At 31.9% G+C, this 24,183-nt stretch overlaps 1 protein-coding gene across 1 annotated transcript; it reads right to left on the bottom strand.

Moving 5' to 3' along the window:
• Nucleotides 1-1,769: 1,769 nt before the first annotated feature.
• Nucleotides 1,770-23,865, bottom strand: LOC139526286 (obscurin-like protein 1). The gene is made up of 6 exons (XM_071321416.1): nucleotides 23,829-23,865; nucleotides 22,792-23,037; nucleotides 17,610-17,867; nucleotides 7,211-7,468; nucleotides 3,875-4,162; nucleotides 1,770-1,996 (listed from the first exon to the last, which is right to left on the bottom strand). Exons 1-6 carry the CDS (start codon nucleotides 23,863-23,865, stop codon nucleotides 1,770-1,772), a joined length of 1,314 nt encoding a protein of 437 aa, XP_071177517.1.
• Nucleotides 23,866-24,183: the final 318 nt, after the last annotated feature.

Genomic DNA, 24,183 nt, shown 5'->3' with positions numbered 1-24,183 from the left:
TTCAAACACTTGGTAGATGGTCATCTAATTGTTACACAAGATATATTCATACTTCTCCTAATGTTCTTAAGAATGCTCAAAAACAATTAGCAGGAACAGACAGAAATTAGGTTAAATTGTACTGGCAACAAAGGTTCCCCATTCCACTTGGGGGCTACAGCTGCTTCACACCTGTATTTGGCCAATTCGATACAATTTCTACACATTAACCTTTGTATCTCATCCCCCAAGTTTTAAATTTTATATCTATATGAAAAGGGGGATAACTCAATTTTAATTTCAAAAGTGTCAAACAGCTGTTAGTCCCCAGTTTTTCCAAGTTGTAATTTGTTATGTAAATATGTATATATGTTGTGAGATTACACATGCTTAGTAGTAATAAAATATTTCTTTTATCCTATTGTTTGTTAACATAGACATATTCAAAGTATGATAGAAGTGCTGGTAAATCCATGCAAAACAATAGAATCTTGGTTAAAATGGTACATATCTTAGAAGCAGCATCAGGTCAACTTGGCAATAGTATTTTAGTGCGACAGTAAAGGACTTATAAGTTGGTATAGTTTGCTCAGGTCACTTGTAGTTTGGTATATAAGTCATGCAATATAGTAACAGGTTGGTTTTCTTATACATGTATCAAGTTCCATTATTGTGGTATATGCCATGAGACATTTACTAGGCTGTTCGTACATGTAGATATCGTGAGAAATATTGGGTTTATTACATTAGGAAATTACAGGTCTATAAATGGCAATTATGTATATATTTATAGTTTATAGCTGTTATTACCCCCTGGTGCCCCTTTCAAAGAATTTCATCCGCGTGGTCATTCCAGCCTCACTTTGGTTCTATGTACATTACGTCTCAGATTTCATAACCTCTTTGTTCCTTTCATGTGCAGAGCATAGTTCTCGTTTGAAAATTTATATCTAGAATTTCATCACCCACCGCCATCCCCTACAATCGCCTTTGTTGTCAGTGCCTCTGGGAACAATTGATTTTTATAGAAATTTATAGTAAATTTTTATGGACATACATGACACTTTATTTTTCTTATTATTTTTAATTGCATTTTTGTGTTGTTTATTACTTACTTATTTCATGTTTATTTTTGTTATGTTATCCATGCTAATGTTTGGATTTTTCTGTTGTTTATTTGATAGCCATGCTGACGTATGGGTTCCTTATGCTTTATTGTCTATGCTTGCCTTATGTATGGAATTTTTGTTTTTACCATCCATGCTGACGTATGGAATACAAATTTTTCAATCCATGCTAACGTATGGTTTCAACCTGCTTCACTATCCATGCTGACGTATGGATCTCTTATATTTTACTATCTATGCTGACGTATGGATCTCTTTATACTACTATCCATGCTGACGTATGGATCTCTTTATTTTACTATCCATGCTGACGTATGGATTCTTTTTGTCTTTTACTATCCATGCTGACGTATGGATTCTTTTGTCTTTTACTATCCATGCTGACGTATGGATTCTTTTTGCCTTTTACTATCCATGCTGACGTATGGATTCTTCTTGCCTTTTACTATCCATGCTGACGTATGGATTTTTTTGCCTTTTACTATCCATGCTGAGGTATGGATTCTTTTGTCTTTTACTATCCATGCAGACGTATGGATTCTTTTTGCCTTTTACTATCCATGCTGACGTATGGATTCTTTTTGTCTTTTACTATCCATGCTGACCTATGGATTCTTTTGCCTTTTACTATCCATGCTGACGTATGGATTCTTTTGTCTTTTACTATCCATGCTGACGTATTGATTCTTTTTGCCTTTTACTATCCATGCTGACGTATGGATTCTTTTGCCTTTTACTATCCATGCTGACGTATGGATTCTTTTGCCTTTTACTATCCATGCTGACATATGGATTCTTTTGTCTTTTACTATCCATGCTGACGTATGGATTCTTTTTGCCTTTTACTATCCATGCTGACGTATGGATTCTTTTGCCTTTTACTATCCATGCTGACATATGGATTCTTTTGTCTTTTACTATCCATGCTGACGTATGGATTCTTTTTGCCTTTTACTATCCATGCTGACGTATGGATTCTTTTGTCTTTTACTATCCATGCTGACGTATGGATTCTTTTTGCCTTTTACTATCCATGCTGACGTATGGATTCTTTTTGCCTTTTACTATCCATGCTGACATATGGATTCTTTTGCCTTTTACTATCCATGCTAACGTATGGATTTTTTACTATCCATGCTAACGTATGGATTCTTTGTCTTTTACTATCTATGCTGACGTATGGATTCTTTTTGCCTTTTACTATCCATGCTGACGTATGGATTCTTTTTGCCTTTTACTATCCATGCTGACGTATGAATTCTTTTTGCCTTTTACTATCCATGCTGACGTATGAATTCTTTTTGTCTTTTACTATCCATGCTGACGTATGGATTCTTTTGCCTTTTACTATCCATGCTGACGTATGGATTCTTTTGTCTTTTACTATCCATGCTGACGTATGGATTCTCTTTGCCTTTTACTATCCATGCTGACGTATGGATTCTTTTTGCCTTTTACTATCCATGCTGACGTATGGATTCTTTTGCCTTTTACTATCCATGCTGACGTATGGATTCTTTTGTCTTTTACTATCCATGCTGACGTATGGATTCTTTTGTCTTTAATATCCATGCTGAAGTATGGATTATTTTTGCCTTTTACTATCCATGCTGACGTATGGACTATTTTTGCCTTTTACTATCCATGCTGACGTATGGATTCTTTTTGTCTTTTACTATCCATGCTGACGTATGGATTCTTTTGCCCTTTACTATCTATGCTGACGTATGGATTTATTTTGTCTTTTACTATCCATGCTGACATATGGATTCTTTTTGCCTTTTACTATCCATGCTGACGTATGGATTCTTTTTGCCTGTTACTATCCATGCTGACGTATGGATTCTTTTGCCTTTTACTATCCATGCTGACGTATGGATTCTTTTGTCTTTTACTATCCATGCTGACGTATGGATTCTTTTTGCCTTTTACTATCCATGCTGACGTGTGGATTCTTTTTGCCTTTTACTATCCATGCTGACGTATGGATTCTTTTTGCCTTTTAGTATCCATGCTGACGTATGGGTTACTTTATTTTTATTTTTATGCTGATGATGTCTCTATTTCGTTACCTTATATTCATACTGACGTGTGAACTATCTTAGTATTTTATTATCCATACTGACGTAAGGCAATTCTATGTCTAAATACTGTCCATGCTTACGTATGGAATTTCTTTTGTTTTTACTATTTATACATATGCTTATGTATAATTTTACTATTCAGATTTATGAATTTTTTATTTGCCTTTACTTAAGTTATGCTGATATATATTTTAAATTGATCTTACTTAATCACATGTTTGTTCAGTTAAATTATACTTTGGTATGCCAATTCGATACAAGGCCAATTCGATACAATTTCTACACATAAGCCTTTGTATCTCATCCCCCAAGTTTTAAATTTTATATCTATATGAAAATGTTAGTCCCCAGTTTTTCCAAGTTGTAATTTGTTATGTAAATATGTATATATGTTGTGAGATTACACATGCTTAGTAGTAATAAAATATTTCTTTTGTCCTATTGTTTGTTAACATAGATATATTCAAAGTATGATAGAAGTGATGGTATAAATCCATGAGACAGCAAAACAATAGAATCTTGGTTAAAATGGTACATATCTTAGAAGCAGCATCAGGTCAACTTGGCAATAGTACTTTAGTGCGATTGAAAATGAAAACATTAATTGGTACAAAACACTATAAACCAAAAACGGTGACGCTTGCAAACAGGAATATAAAAGAACGACATATGATTTAATATTACGTTTCTCATCATGCTCTATAAACTCAATACCTTTAACTTTCAGCTGTATTTTCTTGGAAAATTTTCCAACTTGCATACAATATTCTCCACTGTTCTCTGATATAACGTTCTTTATTATAAGGTTGTATTTTGTGCCTTGATTGGACATTGTACAATTTTCGTTAAATGATATTTCTTTGCCATCTTTCGTCCAATTTGCAGGTTGATCCGTAGAGCGTACTTTACAGGTCAAAGTTGCATCTTTTCCTTCTATGCACTCAACATTGGAAGGGCCTTCAAGAAAATAATCTGTAAATAAAAACAATAATTACAAATGTTTAGTCAATCTTTATACCAACTTCATGTTAATAGATGAACATGTTACTCCCGATGGTATCACAAGCAAATTTGTCACCACTTGTACAGTGAAATGACTTATCATTGATATGATCATTGCTTGTTACTTAATTGTTAATAAAATGCTGATTTCTTTGCAACATTTAGGTGTTTTCCCTATTTTTTCAAATTCTAACACGAGTAGTCAATAAGAAGTGTTTTTATAAAGTTATGTCTTTTGTCATGATTTAACGTTTCATACATTTCATTTAAAAACTGTTTTTTATTAAACAAATTTGGTGATCATTATTCAAGAAACATATATCAATTTAAATGGAGTATCAACTGTTGTATATAAATAAAGACAACAGTAGTATACCACTGTTTGAAACTCATAAATCGATTGAGAAAAAGAAACCAAATCCGGATACACCGGATACAAATTAAAACTGAGGGAAACGCATCAAATATAAGAGGAGAACAACGACACAAAAGAAACACAACATGAAAATGTAACACACACAGAAATGAACAATAATATAACAAGGGCCATTTTCTGGACTTGGTACAGAATATTTTAAGAAAAAAATGGTGGGTTGAACCTGGTTTTGTGGCATGCCAAACCTCCCGCTTAAATGGCAATGTTAAATATAACATGAAAATGACAACCTTACATGACAGGATAATATACAAATAAATGGGAGAACATATAGGACAGAGAATAACACGAATAATAAGTAACAAAAGGTACTAGGTTTAACATCTAATACGCCAGATGTGCGTTTCGTCCACACAAGACTAACCAGTGACGCTCAGATGAAAACAGTTCGAATACCAAAATAAGTACAACGTTAAAGAGCACTGAGGACCAACAGTTCCAAAAAGTTGTGCCCAATAAGGCTAGGACTTTCTGTCTAGGATAGGAACATTCATATTATTAAGAATAATTTATACTTTTGCAAACAGTAAATTTTATAAAATGACTATATAAAAGATATACATGATTAAACATAAGTGGTGAATAACTACAGAATAAAAAGTAAAACAACTTCATCTAGCACATACAAATACACAGCCGAGTTAGTCAAAGCCTCAACGCACATAGTGACGTCACAATTATATCATCTCAATACTAGTACTGTTTTTGTTGTTATCAGTAATTAAAATAACTTAATAGTAAGTGTTAATTACAAAAGATTACTAGGAATTTTGATAGAAAATGTACAGTTTGTTATTGCAGTTAAAAAGAATAGTGGCAATAAGGCCCTTATTTGGTCCAAATTAACTGCAACTGTTAAAGTTATCATACATATTCTTATATTTGTACGAAGTAGACAATGGTACAAGTTTTTCTAAAAAAATCAATAAAAATCACATCGAATGAGTTACAATGGCAACAATTTATGATAAATTTTGCATATTTTATATAAATTCTTGTTTTTCCTTGTTTTTCATCAAATTTGCAGTAAATCAAAGACTAGAAAAGTTTGTGAGCACAATAGAAACAAATATATATCTGGTGAGATAAGGTCAATAGTTGGAACAAACCTTCTCTTAAACTATTTTGTTGTTTCTAGGCTACGCATTACGTTTCCAAAATGGTAACAACGACGGAATACTACATAAATTCTGTATTTGTCATTTTTTTGTGAAATGTAAATTATGACGCAATGTTGACGTTATCAGATATAAAAAATAAAAGTCATGAATATTTCTTGACCATCATCTTCGCTAGCCAAGGGTTACGATCCATTCCCGTTCTCTTCGCCCTTGGCGGATTGAGATAAAATTTAGGAGACAAAAGGTAAGGATTTTGATTGGTTGCAGTAGAAACTCGCTTATTCAATCAAAAAGCGCCTAAGAACATGATCATGTGTAGATGTAGAAAGTGTTTGTAAGAAATTGCAACGTGTTTATTTGGCAATAAGTCTTGACATCACTTAAAAGAGGGACGAAAGATACCAAAGGGACAGTCAAACTCATAAATCTGAAACAAACTGACAACGCCATGGCTAAAAATGAAAAAGACAAACAAACAACAGCACACACGACACAACATAGAAAACTAAAGAATAAACCACACGAACCCCACCAAAAAACTAGGGGTGATCTCAGGTGCTCCGGAAGGGTAAGCAGATCCTGCTTCACATGCGGCACCCGTTACATACGACTATATTCAGTGACAACTTGAATGTTTTTAATCAACTAATAGAATTTCCTGTGTATGTGCCATGCACAAATGCCTGAATGTTGACGTATCTTTTCGTTTCCTGCTTTATCAAGTAGAATCTAGACTCTACCGTGTTTTACCTCCAAATTGAAAAGTTCAAGTGCTACCATTGGTCAAGAACAATGTATTCAGAATGGGTGTGACTTTAATCTTCCAATAGATGGCGCAAAAAGTTATCAAAGTTACCAGGATTATAATTTAATACGCCAGACGTGCGTTTCGTCTTCATGGTAATATTGATATCACAAATGTTAGCCAAATCTGCCAAGGGTGAAGATAACGGGAGTGGATCGTAACCCTTGGCTAGCGAAGATGCTTGACCCTGTGCTTTTTAAACATTGTGTGCCAATTTTAGATAGTTGTCAACCGTTTCATTTTCTGGGGCCAAAACGCTTATGTCCCTTGTCCTTTAAGTGTGACATAAATCGCTAGATCTTCTTTTTTGTGGCAGATTTTATTCTCAACCTTCTTATTCCAAAAAATCACAAAAACTATGCTCTGCAAAATACCATACATTTACATAAAGTTATTAAATATATTAATTGGTAATATTAAATTCAACTTTATAAGCGGACACATAGAAACTTAATCAACAGAAAAATCAAAACAAATGAACTATTCTGGTGTTATTGCTGAGGAGGAGATCCTAACGCATTTAAATCAAAATCAAGCGTCAAGTATGTGATTGGATGCTAATAAATACATTTGTTGATACAAATCAATATAAGTCCAAAACAAAAAAATACAACATATGCAAACAAACATATCACACAACATCATCTTATTCATACCTTTAATTTTCAGCTGTAGTTTTCGGGAAAAATTTCCAACTTTCACACAATATTCTCCACTGTCATCTGATTTGGTATGCTTGACACTAAGGATGTGTTTTGTGCCTTCATTAGACTGTTCACAATTATCGTCTAGATCAACAGCACTGCCATCTTTAAACCATTCTACAGGTAGACTTGTAGGGCTTACTTTACAGGTTAAAATTGCATCTTCTCCTTCTATGTACTCAACATTGGAAGGGTCTTCAAGGAAACAATCTGTTTCGATAAATTATCGTAAAAAATAGAGAACACATTTGATTCATTCATGTGTTACAGCGTTTTTGATTATAAAGTTAGACGTTTTGGTTTTACTGGAAAATTAAAACACTAAGGTTTTCAATATCACAAGCTAGTCAAAACATAACAGATTTTTTATCATCGGTACCAGGACATCATCCGTTATTGGAAATTAACATGCAATCATCTTACACGTGATGGTATTTTATTTGTAATCTTTGAAAATAATATTTTTTACAAGCATACATATGTGGCCATTTAACATGAAAGCTAACCATATCTTTAAACAAACTTAGTAAAATGGGATCAAGTTAAAGTATATTGTGGTCAACTCATTAGAAAAAGCATATTTTGGTATAAATATTGACACACTCATAGGGTCTCTGCAAGACAAAAAAAATTATGATATGGGTTATGTTCTTTTCATCTAATTTATGATAGATCATATGATAATAATCATAGATAATTTGTCTTTATCTATGATTGTAAGGATTTTCGATATCACAAACAGGTCAAAACATTAACCTTATTTTTATCATCGATTCCACGACATCATTCGTAAATATAAATAAACACAAAGACTTCTTATACGTTAAGGTATGTCATTTCTAATCTATCTTATAGAATAATACTATTTAAAAAGCAAAAAACTCAAAAGTTTAACAAAACCTATAAACAGATAGTAATAAGATGGAATACACTTACGATCTTGTTGTTAGGTCATTATGGATTGCATATTTTTGTATTAATATTGATTCACTAATAGGGTTTTGCCTCGAATATAAACACATTTCTTTATACAAAATAAATCTTTTATTGCACATTTCTCTGTTGTTCACAGCTTTGGACCTGTTGGATTATAGCTCTTCATCTTTTATATAAGCTTTGGATTTCAAATATTTAGGCCACGAACATCACTGATGATACATGTATTGTCGAAATGCGCATCTGGTGCAAGACAATTAGTACCGTTAATTTTATTACTCGAATCACATCATTCAGTCAGATATCCCTGTAAATTAGTTACTGTTTATACAGTAAACATATCTATTACATATGGTTAGTTAAACGATATATACATGTAAGTACATTGATTTTGACAATTTGTGCTTTACAGTTTCGTCATATTACGTAATTACGGAATTTTTTCTATCTATTGTCCGATATTGTTAATAGTTTAATCGTTGACCTTACCTTGATCAAAATAATTTCACGTGAAAGTTGAGATGATCGGAAGATAAGATTACCACGTGTGTATTGATGATGAGCAGAAGGTACTTATCTAATTTATGTGTCTTATGGTGAGTTTTTGCAATATTTTAATTGTTTTATGATAATTTTATAGAAAGCATAATGATTTATTATAAAATATCAAAGAAGTTCTATTTAGTAGATAGTACAGGGTCCATACTCAGTAAGCATGTTGACTTGTTGTACAGGTAAATATTGATCATTTGTTACATTTAAACACCCCCATGCAACTTTTTTACATTTAACTTGGTGTTTCTTTCTCTATATTACATGTCATTGAATTAATGCTTTTATATACTTCTTTTGATGGAAGGTTTTCAATGCAGATCAATTTTTGGTTGTTTTGTGTTTTTAAGGAAAACTTTTTGCCTTTAACTTGAGTGTAGCACAATTTATCTGATTTTATTTCCATTTGTCACTTTTTTTTATATCGCATGTTTTATTCTTGATAGATCTGATATCCAATTCGATTTAATTCCCAATTTATCTTATTCTACCTTTTGTGAAATATTTCCTTCTTTGTCGATGATATCATTAATAAATAGTATCCCATTTGTTATCCAATTTGAAAATATTAAGCATTTGTTTTGAATTTTGTATGCTTATTGCCCCAAATGTATTATTGTTTTATATTAATAAAAGTTGTATTGTTGTTTTTGTTTGAGATATTTCTTATTTTAAACCAACTTTAAACAATTTCTAGGTAAAAAAGGGGGCTATTTTACTAAGGTTGTGGATTGCTTTAATGCTACCTGGATACATCTTGAATAAAGGAAACTTTTCTTAATTAAAAAAGAAAATGGGAATAACTTTCCTGTTGACAAAGTGTATTGATGTTGATTGTTTGACCCAGGATAATTGTATAGCTGACAGGAAATTGTCAATATTAATCATTTAAAGGCCTCCTTCCAAATAATCTTTACATAAAGGCCGTTTAACTTTTTTAAAATTCTTTCTGTATTTGATCTGTCACATTCATCTTTCTAACGTCCAAAATATACCCTAAGCTTTTAATAGGGTTTTTATTCCAGTTTATATTTTTATATTTATCTTGGCAACTTTTTAGTTGGACTAGGCATATCCCCTCTGTTTTAGATCGGTTAAGTTTAAGACCTGAGAGTGTTCCAAATATTTCAATCTTTTTTAAAGCATAGTTTATTTCTTGCTTACATTAAAAAAAAGAGTATTTTAGGGTCTAATTTGATTTGAAATCCCTTAATACCACTAGCCTGCCTTATTCTACATGCGAGAATTTCTACTGCTATAGTGAAAATAAGAGAACTGAATAGACACCCTTGTCGAGATACATTATAGGTTTCGGAAATCCAACCGTTATTAAGCATACAGGCTTTAATATTCTTATATAATGTTTTAACCTATTTAATGAATGAGATTTGGAGACCCAATTGTGTAAGGGATTCATACATAAAGCCCCATTTTAATGAATCAAAAGCTTTTGATAAATCAATATGAGAGGTTTCAGCATAATCTATAATATCTTGGTTTTAAACGTTGAATTTTGTATCTATATATTAATAGTGTAATTGGTCTATAGTTATCCAGTAACAAAGGGTCTTTAAGGATATTATACCTATCTTTTGCATGGTTGTTAGTTCTCCTTCTTCATAGCATTTATTAACCAGGTGCTCCGCAGGGCGCAGCTTTATACGACCGCAGAGGTCGAACCCTGAACAGTTGGGGCAAGTATGGACAAAAAATTCAAGCGTGATACAGCTCTGAATTTGGATTGTGATCAAATTTTTGACATTACATGGTTTTTTTTACACAAAACCAATGTCAAGATTTTACAAATCAATTAAAGATTTCTTCTTCAAACTTATTTAAATCTAAAATTAAATAGTTGACACAGCATAGGTTTCTGACACAGAATGAATGTGGTCTAATGAACTTAAAAGTTTTTTTTTGCCTTTGAGCAATTCACTATGCTGTTGAATGTTAATCCTCTCAAAAAAAAAATTTTTCTTTTTATTTATGAAATCTGAAATGAGAAAAATTTAACCCCCCCCCCCTTTTTTTCACATCCCCGTTTCCCTTTTTCCAAAACTGATATCAATTCAAATTTCTAATGGAGTTTGCAACAATAACTACTCTTTTAAATACATCATAAAATATTAAAATGTAAAATAAAGTGCTTGTTATCACTGAATGGTAAAGATTGGTTGGTAGTAAAAGTGAATATACATTGTTTATTGTATAAAACAATAAAAAAACTTCATCAGCAACATTTTATATTGGCAAATTTCCATTGAAGTTATTTACATAAAGTTAGTGGCAAATAAAAATAGAAAATGACATCATAGTCATGTCTGGCAAATTTCCAACATACATTATCGAAAAACATTTTAGATAAGATAAGGAAAAAAAGCTTCATCAGCAACATTTTATATTGGCAAATTTCCAATGAATTTATTTACATAAAGTTATTGGCAAATAAAACTAGAAAATGACATCATAGTCATGTCTGGCAAATTTCCAACATATATTATCAACTACTATTCTATACAAAGAAAGATAACTCCAATTGAAAATTAATTGCTATTGCACAATATTGTGCAATTAGATATTTCTTGCTATTGTGCAATACTGTGCTATTGAAAATTTCTTGCTATTGCACAATACTTGATATGGAATCCTGATTTGGACCAACTTGAAAACTGGGCCCATAATCAAAAATCAAAGTACATATTTAGATAAAGCATATCAAATAAGCCCAAGAATTTAATTTTTGTTAAAATCAAACTTAGTTTAATTTTGGACCCTTTGGACCTTAATGTAGACCAATTTGAAAACTGGACCAAAAATTAAGAATCTACATACACAGTTAGATTTGGCATATCAAAGAACCCATTTATTCAATTTTTGATGAAATCAAACAAAGTTTAATTTTGGACCCCCATTTGGACCAACTTGAAAACTAGGCCAATAATTAAAAATCTAAGTACATTTTTAAATTCAGCATATCAAAGAACCCCAAGGATTCAATTTGTGTTAAAATCAAACTAAGTTTAATTTTGGACCCTTTGGACCTTAATGTAGACCAATTTGAAAACAGGACCAAAAATTAAGAATCTACATACATAGTTAGACTCGGCATATCAAAGAACCCCAATTATTCAATTTTTGATGAAATCACACAAAGTTCAATTTTTGACCCTTTGGGCCCCTTATTCCTAAACTGTTAGGACCAAAACTCCCAAAATCAAACCCAACCTTCCTTTTATGGTCATAAACCTTGTGTTTAAATTTCATAGATTTCTATTTACTTATACTAAAGTTATGGTGCGAAAACCAAGAATAATGCTTATTTGGGCCCTTTATTGGCCCTTAATTCCTAAACTGTTGGAACCAAAACCCCCAAAATTAATCCCAACCTTCCTTTTGTGGTCATAAACCTTGTGTCAAAATTTCATAGATTTCTATTCACTTAAACTAAAGTTATAGTGCGAAAACCAAGAAAATGCTTATTTGGGCCCTTTTTGGCCCCTAATTCCTAAAATGTTGGGACCAAAACTCCCAAAATCAATCCCAACCTTCCTTTGGTGGTCATAAACCTTGTGTTAAAATTTCATTGATTTCTATTCACTTTTACTAAAGTTAGAGTGCGAAAACTAAAAGTATTCGGACGACGACGACGACGACGACGACGCAGACGACGACGCCAACGTGATAGCAATATACGACAAAAAAATTAAAATTTTTGCGGTCGTATAAAAAATTGAACCCAATTTTTTTAATCACATCCCCCTTTCCCTTATTCCAAAACTAATCTCAATTAAAATTTCTAATGGAGTTTGCAACAATAACTACTCATTTAAATACATCATAAAATATTAAGATGTAAAAAAACTGCTTGTTATCACTGAATGGTAAAGATTATTTTAATTTATCAGTTGGTTGTAAAAAGTGAATATACATTGTATATTGTATATAACAAAGATTTAAGTTGATTCTGGACAAAGAAAGATAACTCCAATTAAAAAAAATCTTGCTATTGCACAATATTTTGCAATTAGATATTTCTTGCTTACTATTCTGGACAAAGAAAGATAACTCTAATTAAAAAAAAATTTGCTATTTCACAATATTGTGCAATTAGATATTTCTTGCCATTGCGCAATACTGTGCAATTGAAAAGACTTGCTATTGCACAATACTTAATATAATAATTTTAGATCCTGATTTGGACCAACTTGAAAACTGGGCCCATAATAAAAAATCTAAGTACATTTTTGGATTCAGCATATCAAAGAACCCCAAGATTTCAATTTTTGTTAAAATCAGACTAAGTTTAATTTTGGACCCTTTGGACTTTAGTGTAGACCAATTTGAAAACAGGACCAAAAATGAAGAATCTACATACACAGTTAGATTTGGTATATCAAAGAACCCCATTTATTCAATTTTTGATGAAATCAAACAAAGTTTAATTTTGGACCCCGATTTGGACCAACTTGAAAACTGGGCCAATAATCAAGAATCTAAGTACATTTTTAGATTCAGCATATCAAAGAACCTAACTGATTCATTTTTTGTCAAAATCAAACTAAGTTTAATTTTGGACCCTTTGGACCTTAATGTAGACCAATTTGAAAACGGGACCAAAAGTTAAGAATCTACATACACAGTCATGACAGTTAGATTCGGCATATCAAAGAACCCCAATTATTCAATTTTGATGAAATCAAACAAAGTTTAATTTTGGACCCTTTGGGCCCCTTATTCTGTGGGACCCAAACTCCCAAAATCAATACCAACCTTCCTTTTATGGTCATAAACCTTGTGTTTAAATTTCATAGATTTCTATTTACTTATACTAACGTTATGGTGCGAAAACCAAGAAAAATGCTATTTGGGTCCCTTTTTGGCCCCTAATTCCTAAACTGTTGGGACCTTAACTCCCAAAATCAATACCAACTTTCCTTTTGTAGTCATTAACATTGTGTTTAAATTTCATTGATTTCTATTTACTTAAACTAAAGTTATTGTGCGAAAACCAAGAATAATGCTTATTTGGGCCCTTTTTTGGCCCCTAATTCCTAAACTGTTGAAACCAAAACTCCCAAAATCAATCCCAACCGTTCTTTTGTGGTCATAAACCTTGTGTCAAAATTTCATAGATTTCTATTAACTTAAACTAAAGTTATAGTGCGAAAACCAAGAAAATGCTTATTTGGGCCCTTTTTGGCCCCTTATTCCTAAAATAATGGGACCAAAACTCCCAAAATCAATACCAACCTTCCTTTTGTGGTCATAAACCTTGTGTTAAAATTTCATAGATTTCCATTCACTTTTACTAAAGTTAGAGTGCGAAAATTAAAAGTATTCGGACGACGACGACGACGACGACGACGACGCCGCCAACGTGATAGCAATATACGACGAAAAAATTTTCAAATTTTGCGGTCGTATAAAAACTTCAACAGTAAATTCTTTAAATTACTACAAAAAGTGCGATAAAATTTTACACTTAGCCCATCTATTCCTGGAGATTTATTTAAGAGGGTAGACCTGGTATATGGGAGACAACTCTTACACATGTATTGAAAGTCATTAGTGCGTTTTAACATAGCAGAAAATTAAACAGTGATCATCAAGCATTTGTGTTGTTTACATTTGACTGTGAAAATGATGCAGACAGATCCAGTAAGCTTCATACATGCTCAACACCACCAAATCATTAAACTTAAGAACATCTGTTTTAATGATGTGGATGAAAGGTAGAAAATTACCATTCATACATGATATGCTTAACAAAACACCAATGGACTGAGTCTGATGAGTTCTGGAGCAACTGTACTGACTAAAGTAAAGGACCTTGTGGCATCATTTAGAAAAAAAATCTTGGAAGTTTTGGGAAATTCGATTTGAACAAACTGATTAAATAATGAGTAATATAATTTTAGTGCTAAGTCATTGATACAGAGTTTGTACTTACTGTTTGTGTTTTTTATTTCAATATAAAAGGCACTATTTTAGAAGATATTATCTGAACATCAATTCTTGTACAAGTTCATGCTAATAGATAATCTACATTAACACAAAGATAGTACTTCGATAGTGACAGACTGTCAAAACAATGAATTCTGAAAGCGTCTGCTATTGATGACAGGGGCATTTTGTAGTCTGTGGAGAGAAACCAATTAATAGTTGTGATTAGAAAATTACGTCAACTCGTCCCAAGGATACTCGTCCCATACCGAATATTACTGTTTTCCTTATAAAATGTATTACAATTATTATTGGGACAGTACTCCTTTGACTATTTCACATAGAAATAATGCATAGACAGTTTGTAGGAGGTTTTGTAAGGGAAAACTGATTTTATCCCAAATTTCTATTTATTTTCGTGTGCCTTGTCAGTCTGGAAAATTTTGAAAATTTCAAACCGTCAAATTCGATTAAATTTTGTGATTTTAAAGATTAATAACTAAAAGAGGGACGAAAGATACCAAAGGGACAGTCAAACTCATAAATCTAAAACAAACTGACAACGCCATGGCGATGAACGTTAAAAAATGTTTAGACTATTTTTTAAAAGAATGAAACGACAATTTTTTCTGGCTACATTTGACAAAAAATGTGTTATCTGAGCTGGCCAGACTTTTTGTTGCATCAATTATCAAAAACCGTGTTTTTTACATTCAAGCTATTTTGTTTAACTATGATGTTTCAGATTTACTATAACATATGTCTCTTCTTTGCAATATAACAGTTATGGGTATTTCTAATAGCAATATGTGCAAAAACACTCAATGATTTTTACCTTCTAGTGTTTTCGACCGTTTTTAGGGGTACCCCAAAACTGGTCATATTCAATATATCTTAAACAGACTTTGGCAGATGATGCATGGACCCCTACCTTTTTAATGATGTAAATATCAGAAAAATTAAACGAGAGGAAAATTTTGGTTTTACCAAAGCCTATACCCTAAATTTCATTTTGAATATTGCCTTAGTGCATTCTTCTACTGTTAAGGGGCCCCCAAAGGATTCATTTTATACTTCTTATAGAAAGAGATCAATGTTGGTTTCATGTATATAATTTTTAATATCTTTTAAGTTCGGCTTTTATATAGATTTTCATAGTAGGATCTTTCTGTGTTTAGAATTTCTGAGTGTTCTGTAACTACATGTATTTTTCCTTCTTTATCTTTAAGCGCTGTACTCTTTTTGATTTGTCTTGATTTTTCAAGGCCCAGGAAGAATTTAGTGTTTTTATCTCCTTCTTCTAACCATTGTACTCTTAATTGTGCACCTTCAACCTTATTTATATAGAGGTATTAAAGTTCATTTTCAATGGTTTAAATTTCGTTTTCCATAGTTGGGCTTGTATTTATTTTTTCATTTAATTTTCTTAATTTCATTTCTATATTTTTTTATTCATTATTATTTTGAGATGACATTTGTTTGCAGTAAGTAAGAGTTTCGGTTCTTAACTCTCATTTAAACATATCCCAAAGTGTTTTAAAATTTGGTAAGTATTTTTTTTTTTTTTTGATAGTTTTCGATTAATTTATATTTTAATCTGTAAGTTTACTATTATTAATTTTAAAGAATGCCCTACATCTTTCTTCCAAATTTTGTCTAACTGGTTAAGAAATTGCTTGGTGATCAGTATATGAGATCATTGCAGGTCGAATATCTGCTTTCATAACATGCGATCTTATATCAGGAATTTTTAAAAGAAGTCAATTCTACTGGCTATTTTTGTATCATTTTCCCTTCTCCATGTGAATTGACTTGTATTTGAATTAAGTTCTCTCCTATATCTGTTAAATTATTTTCCTTTGTATTTTTTTTTTTTATCTTTTCACGGGTTTGTAGTAAGAAGACTCAGGCATTTGTTAGTCTTGTATGATTATTAATGATAGTTTATATAAATGTTCTATAGTTTTGTATTGCCTTCATTATCACGGAACTATTCCAAATTTTAGTCTAGGAGACAGCTGAAACACCCCTACGGGTGCAGGTTTGTAGCGCTGTCTTAAAGCAGCATAAATGCCCTTCGGTCGGGTTGTTGTTTGTTTGACACTTTCTCCATTTCCATTGTAAGTTTAATAATATACATGTTTCATTGATTTCTGTGTAAAATGATGCAAACATTAAATATTCAAAGTTCATACTCATACCATATATGTTTCAATTTCTGTTTTGACTTGAGCGCTAATTCTGAATATAATGTAGACGAAATGCACATCTGGAATACAACATCTTAAGTATGGTATTTTTGATTCATTTAAACAATTATATGGGTCAATGCCACTGTTAATGGCTGTTTCGTCACGATCAAGGAAATCAACAATTTCATATTAACATCAAATATCATCGAAATGTACCTATCTTTGATTGTTTATATAATGCTGACGCTATTCCAAAACTAAGGTTTATTTTACCCCTTTGCAATACTATTCATTTTTCAAGAATTTTATTGATCCATCTGAATTAAGTATGAACTTATGAATGTTGTGTCAGTCTAGAAAAAAATGTGTGCGTGCACTTGACATGATATCATTCATTAACAACATAGTGTTAATGGATTCAAGGATATCATTTTATTTTCGATATACACTGACTCATATAAATTGTATCACAGAGATTATAAATAAATCAGCAATAATGTCTATGTTGGTGGAAATCACGAAGTAGGCGATGATAACATATTGCAATAAGATTTAGGAAGCTCCATTTTTTTGTTACTAGCTTAAATTATGTCATCATGTGTTTGAAAGATCATTAACACATTGGTTGATACAAAACAATATTGGTACAAAACGATAACACTTGCAAACTAACATGATTTAGAACAACATCTCATTCAATATTAAATGTTTTAACCAACTCAAAATACCTTTAATTTTCAGGTGTAGTTGTCTGGAAAAGTTTCCGACTTTCATACAATATACTCCACTTCTATCTAATGTTACGTTCTTTATAATAAGGTTGTGTGTTGTGCCTTCATAAGACTGTCCACAATGTTCGTCTAGTTTAACAGCATTTCCATCTTTCAGCCATTCGACAGGTAGACTTGTAGGACTTATTTTACACGTTAATATTGCATCTTCTCCTTCTATGTACTCAACACTGGAAGGGTCTTCCAGAAAACAATCTGTTTAGATAAATTATAATAAAAATAAACAACTTGTTTGATTTGCTCATGCATGGCACAGCGTATTTGATTTTAACAAAAACAGTCATCTTATACGTTCAGGTCTTTCATTTGAAAATCTTATAGAGGAAATTCGTTTTCAAAGTACAAATTTGTCGCCATTCAACTCAAAACCAAACCTTTAAACAGACTTATCAAGATGGGATATAGCTATAATGTTGTTGTCATTTAATCAGAGATGACATATTTTGGTATTAATATTGATTCACTAATATAGTCTTTGCATCCAAAATAAACACTGTTATTCTAAAACCAGTTGTAAGCATGAGATAGATTATGTTCTTCTTATATATTTTATGATTGTTTGAAACTGTCCTTACTGAAGGGATTGTGCTTGGTTTTGAGCTTCTTGTTACCTATTCTAAAATCAGACTTAGACTTCATCTAAACTGAGTTTTAATGTACGCATTGATGTGTGTTTATTATTTCACATTGACTACATTTATTGGGAAGGGTTGGGATCTCAAAAACATGTTTAACCTCGTTGCTTGTTTGCGCCGGCCCAAAGTCAGGAGATTCTGTCCTTTGATAGTCTTGTAGGATCTTTAATGTTAGTTCATTCACATTTTCTACACTATCAATTCAGAACTTTTTGCGAGGTTTTTGTTATTGCGAAAAATATGACAAAGTAATAATCGCAATAATTTAAACTCGCATTTTGAAATTATTTTCATGAATTAAACAGGACTTCTCTCAATATCGCAAAAATTTAGATCGCATTTAAATTCAAAATGACAAAATCGCAATAATAAATGAAAGCCATTATTTCTGAATTTACAGTTATTAAGTATGACCACCATTATCACTGAACTGAAACATTTTTTAGTCTGCTAACACACACTCCGTTGGGTCCTGAATTTTCTAGATGTCTGTTTAGTTAAATTAAAGTATTCTAATGAATGTAACAGCGTATTTTATTTGAACGTAACTTAAACCCCTTACGGAAAGGATTAGGCTCCATTTTCGTATGATGAAGACATAATCATTTAATCAATCTATAACTTGCAATTCAGTAACTGCTAGTAATCCTTTGTTAAAATATTTATTATTGTCATTTTGCTGAGTAACTTTTGTTGGGTTACACTAATGTCCTGACAATGTTTTGACAGTGTCCTGACAGAAATGAAAATGCTAAATACTTTTTTATTATTGGATGGATTTACTTGAAATGTGGAATCAAGCAAGATGAGAACTTATATTTTATAAATAAAATTTAAAAAAATAAAAAAAAAACTATTTATAAGAGTTAGAAAACTTGACCTGACCAACTTGACTTTGAAACTACTAATGTCCTGACCGATACGAAACAGCTACACATTGTTTTACTATTGACAGGATAGACTTCAAATTCGATACCAAGGAAGATTAAAACATTTAATACAAAAATATAAGAAAAAAATAGAAAAAAAATATTTTCAAGAGTTAGAAAACTTGACCTGACCAACTACGTCTTTCCCATGACTAATGTCCTGGTTTTACCGAAACTTGTAAACGGTAAGTCCTTAAGCAAGTAGCAAAATCAAAAGCCTTTACACATCAAACGTATACGTATGGATAACCACTGTCATATTCCTGACTTATTACATTGGATTATATGATTATAAAGAAAATAGTTAATTAAGTGGTTGTCGTTTTTTAAAGTGTTACATATTTGTTTTTCTCTCATTTCTTTACATAAATTAGGTAGTTAGTTTTCTCGTTTGCATTGTTTTACCATATCATTTCGGGGCTTTTTATAGACGACCATGCGATATGGGCCTTGCTCATTGCTGAAGGTCTTTCGGTGACCTATAGTTGTTAATGTCTGTGTCATTTAGTCTCGTTTTCAGAGTTGTCTCATTGATAATCACACTCCATTTCTTTCTTTTTTTTATGATTTAACCTGGCCGGTTTATAGCTAGCTAAACCTTCACTTGATAGACAGTCTCATTAAGTTAAAAGATATCTTGGGCAATCAAGGCAACATAAATAGGCCGCTGCTCGAATATGCGCAATTGTTTCTCCATTGGCGGTAATAGTAACGTTTTCTTCTGTAGCTTAGTCCGTATCGTAAACTCGGAACTGTTTGATGGCTCGATGTGATATACATTTGAAAATGCCTGTACCAAGTCAGGAATTTGACAGTTCTTGTCCATTCGTTTTTGATGCGTTTTGTTATTTGATTTTGCCATGTGATTATGGACTTTCCGAATTGATTTTCCTCTGAGTTCAGTATTTTTGTGATTTTACTTTTTGAAGTTGAGACTTTTTCTGGGTACGAATTAAAGTTTGATTTATTTCCCGTAAATAAGCATACCCTGACCATGCTTTGGAGATGCGGCAGTTTGGTGGTTAAAAACACAAGTTCTTTGAAAATTAGATACTTTAGATACATTTGATAACTTCATATTTTTTTTACACATTTATTCTGTGGTCTTCTACTTTTCAAATCAACACAATGGTAAAGCTCAATCACTTGTTAAAAATATAAATATGGTCAAATATCACTACACAGAGGTTTTATGTTAACATACCACGTTTGCATCTCTACGGATATGAACGTACATAACTAATTTACCCGTTGTTAGTCAAAATCTAGCGATTTTAAAAGAAATTCGCCCTCAAATGTAACGTGAAAGCAACATTTGTTTTCTTTTTTTTTCATTTTTATTTTAAATTCAGGAATTTGATATATTTTAAACGAGGTGCAGGGTCTTTATTTTGGTAGAATCATACACATAGTCAAATATAAGACGTTTTAAATCCAGAGACAGAGAAATTTTGTGCTCAATGTTGTGAGAGTTACGTCATATACGATGTGATGTCAACGTAATAATTCACTTAGATAGGTTAGTAGTACTTTTCCAGAACAATGTGACAGCTTAGTGATGCATTTACTAGAATAAGTGCAAATGATCGGAATTACACGATAAAATCGTTACTGAATTACATATTTAATAACAGACATCATGGATAATTTACGAGGAACAACCATAGAACTAAAGAAAACGCGCGTGAAGTTCCCCGGTGAAATAAATAGCAACGTCCGAGTATATGAGTTAGCAACACCCAGGGGTGCGTTAGCAAATCAAAAGATAACAAGAATGTGTCCTCAGTACACGAATGCCCAACTCGCACTATCATTTTCTATGTTCAGTGGACCGTGAAATTGGGGTAAAATCTCTAATTTGGCATTAAAATTAGAAAGATCATATCATAGGGAACATGTGTACCAAGTTTGAAGTCGATTGGACTTCAACTTCATCAAAAACTACCTTGACCAAAAATTTTAACCTGAAGCGGGACAGACGGACGGACGGACGAACGAACAGACGGACGGACGAACAGACCAGAAAACATAATGCCCCTCTACTATCGTAGGTGGGGCATAAAAAAACGGGGATAATCTATTATATTGAGAACGATATTTGAACAATACAAACAGACATGGTAGGTAAAAGTGTAAACATAGGGATACAACAGTCAACATTGTGTTATAATCCTTATCACAATGAAAGCTATAGATACTTATCTAAATTGCAAGCAATTTGCTTAAAACTTAAGTGTTAATAAAATGCTTAATTTTGCTATGGAGTGTTTTATCCGATATCTCCAAATCCTAAGATGTGTATATGATATGATGAGTTTTATAAAGTCATGTCTTTTGTCATGATTTAATGTTCCATACATTTTTTTCTAAACTTGTTTTTTTTTAACAAACTAGACCGTTGGTTTTCCCGTTTGAATGGTTTTACATTCATTTAGGAATTTTGGTGCCCTTTATAGCTTGTTGTTCGGTGTGAGCCAAGGCTCCGTGTTGAAGGCCGTACATAGACCTATAATGGTTTACTTTTATAAATTGTTATTTGATTGGAGAGTTGTCTCATTGACACTCACACCACTACTTCCTATATCTATAGGTGACCGTTATTCACAGAACATGTAGGGAGGGTTGAAATCTCGCATAACATATTTAACCCGAGCCATCGCATTTTTTCTCAGTGTTGTTAGTGTTATAAATATGATTTTTTAAATTAAGTTCATTTATATATTTCGGAGTAAAGTGTGCCAACCATTATCACTGAACTAGTAAACATTTTTGTTTAGGGGCCAGTTGAAGCACGTCCCAGGGTGTGGAATTTACTCGCTGTGTTAAAAATCGATTGCTGGCCTTCGGCGGGTTTTTGATATTTGGCCGGGTTGTTGTCTCTTAGACACATTTCTAATTTTCATCCTCAATTTTATGTCCATCTGAATGTAGTATCGACTGTTGTATGCTTATCAACACTGTTTCAGTTGTTGTAAGTACTTGAAATACCCAATTATGAAGTGATTTTGTACTTATTACAAAAGATTACAAGGGATTTAGACAGTCAATGTACAGTTTATGAATTACATTATTGCAGTTAAAATCCAAGGGTTAAACACTTAATTCTTTTTAGATAGTACTAACCCGTTAAATATATTATCTATTTAAGGTAATCGGGTGTATATTTAATCATTAAAGTTGACGTGTGAGTAGAATTGCAGATTTTATTCTGAACCTATTAAATTAAACAAATCATAAAGAAATTGTGTTGGTTACACCAAAAAAGTTACTATACATTCATATTATATTCTTCAATAGATTTCATGGTCATGTTTTATTCCATTATATAATCGGACTCATAGAAACTTTCTCAACAGAACGGGCTTATTTACAAATCAACAAATTATTTTTTAAATTGATGGAATAACTGAGGAGGAGTTATGAAGCATTGAAAACAAAATTAAAATGCTTTAATGGTTAGTAGTCTAAACTATGTGATTAAATGTTCATAAATACATTAGTTGGTACAGAACATTTACAAACATACAATAGCAGAACAACGTCTTATGTATATACCTATAATTTTCAGTTGAAATCTTTTTGAACATTTTCCAACTTTAACACTATATTCTCCACTGTCATCTGCTTTAACTTTCGTTATTATAAGTTTGTGTTCAGTGCCATGATTGGACATTGTACAATTCTCTTTCAATGTTATTGCTTTGCCATCTTTCGTCCAATATACAGGTTTATTCTTAGAGCGTACATTACAGGTCAAAGTTTCATTTTCTCCCTCTATGCGCTCAATATAGGAAGGATCTTCTACAAAATAATATGTGAAGAACATTCTTCAGGAAGGGTAAAATAATAAGTATTTGAACTCAATCACAAGTAAGCTACATAATACATATTGTAATGTCTATATGCAGTTATGAGAATGCATCCAAGGTTTGTTAATGTACTTTTGTCACGAAATATCTTGATGTAATTTTCCAAATATGCGGAATCTGATTGATGAGATCGTGTCCTATGATGAGTATTTAGTATGTTTAGTGGGACTTAACATTTTCACTCCTGTTTTCGTACTGTGAAAAACATTGTTTTTTCGTACTCCATGTTCAATCCTGGTGTCGTCTGGGGGGACATAAAACAAATTCACGCTTTTCTATGTGTGTCCAGTTAATTTATTGGGAGTCCTGTTGCACCATCTTTAGTTTCTATGTTGTGTTTTGTGTGCTTTTGTTTTTCTATTTGTTTTTTTCCTTTTCTGCCATGGCATTGTATATTTATTTTCGACGTATGAATTGAAATGTCCCTTCTTTTTTTAACAAACAGATTCTTGCACATCTCATATTTCTAAAATATTTAAAATATCACATCAGCATCTGAATGGCTTTACAATACACTACAAACCGGTAAAAGTCTGTAATGGCCTATATCTCTCCTCGACTGTATTGAATTTAACTCGACCAGTCTGAATTGGTCTGAATTTTACAAGACATTACTTGACCTCAGTCTTAACCATACTGGACTGTACTTATTTGTACTTAATTCTTATTGTTGCCTTTGAAAATAGGATGAACTATTACTCAACCAGTCTGAAACAGTCTTACCCACTTCTCTACCTGTACTCGACCTATTTTTGTTCATTCTTAACCATACTCGACCAAAGGTCTGAACAATACTTGGCCAGTCTGAACCATACTTGACCAAATAACCTGAACTTTTTGTTTTAATTTTAAATGTCTGTTAAAATAATGTTCGTTTAACTGATATGACGACAGCCACAATAAAATAAATACAAACAAATTTTTACATCTAACATGATTATCATTTGTATCAAATAGAGATAAATATGAGACTGTTAGTATAATAGTCCCAGGTTAAATTAAATAATCTTATATACTGGTATAAGATAATTTAATTATATTCATTTTAAAGTTTTAGAGTTTTGTTAAAGTTTTTTTT

The sequence above is a fragment of the Mytilus edulis genome, chromosome 6 (assembly GCF_963676685.1).
Source record: "Mytilus edulis chromosome 6, xbMytEdul2.2, whole genome shotgun sequence".
In the NCBI taxonomy this organism is placed as follows: domain Eukaryota; kingdom Metazoa; phylum Mollusca; class Bivalvia; order Mytilida; family Mytilidae; genus Mytilus; species Mytilus edulis.
The sequence above is the reverse complement of the archived record's forward strand: the minus strand, read 5'-3'. Positions and strand labels throughout refer to the sequence as shown.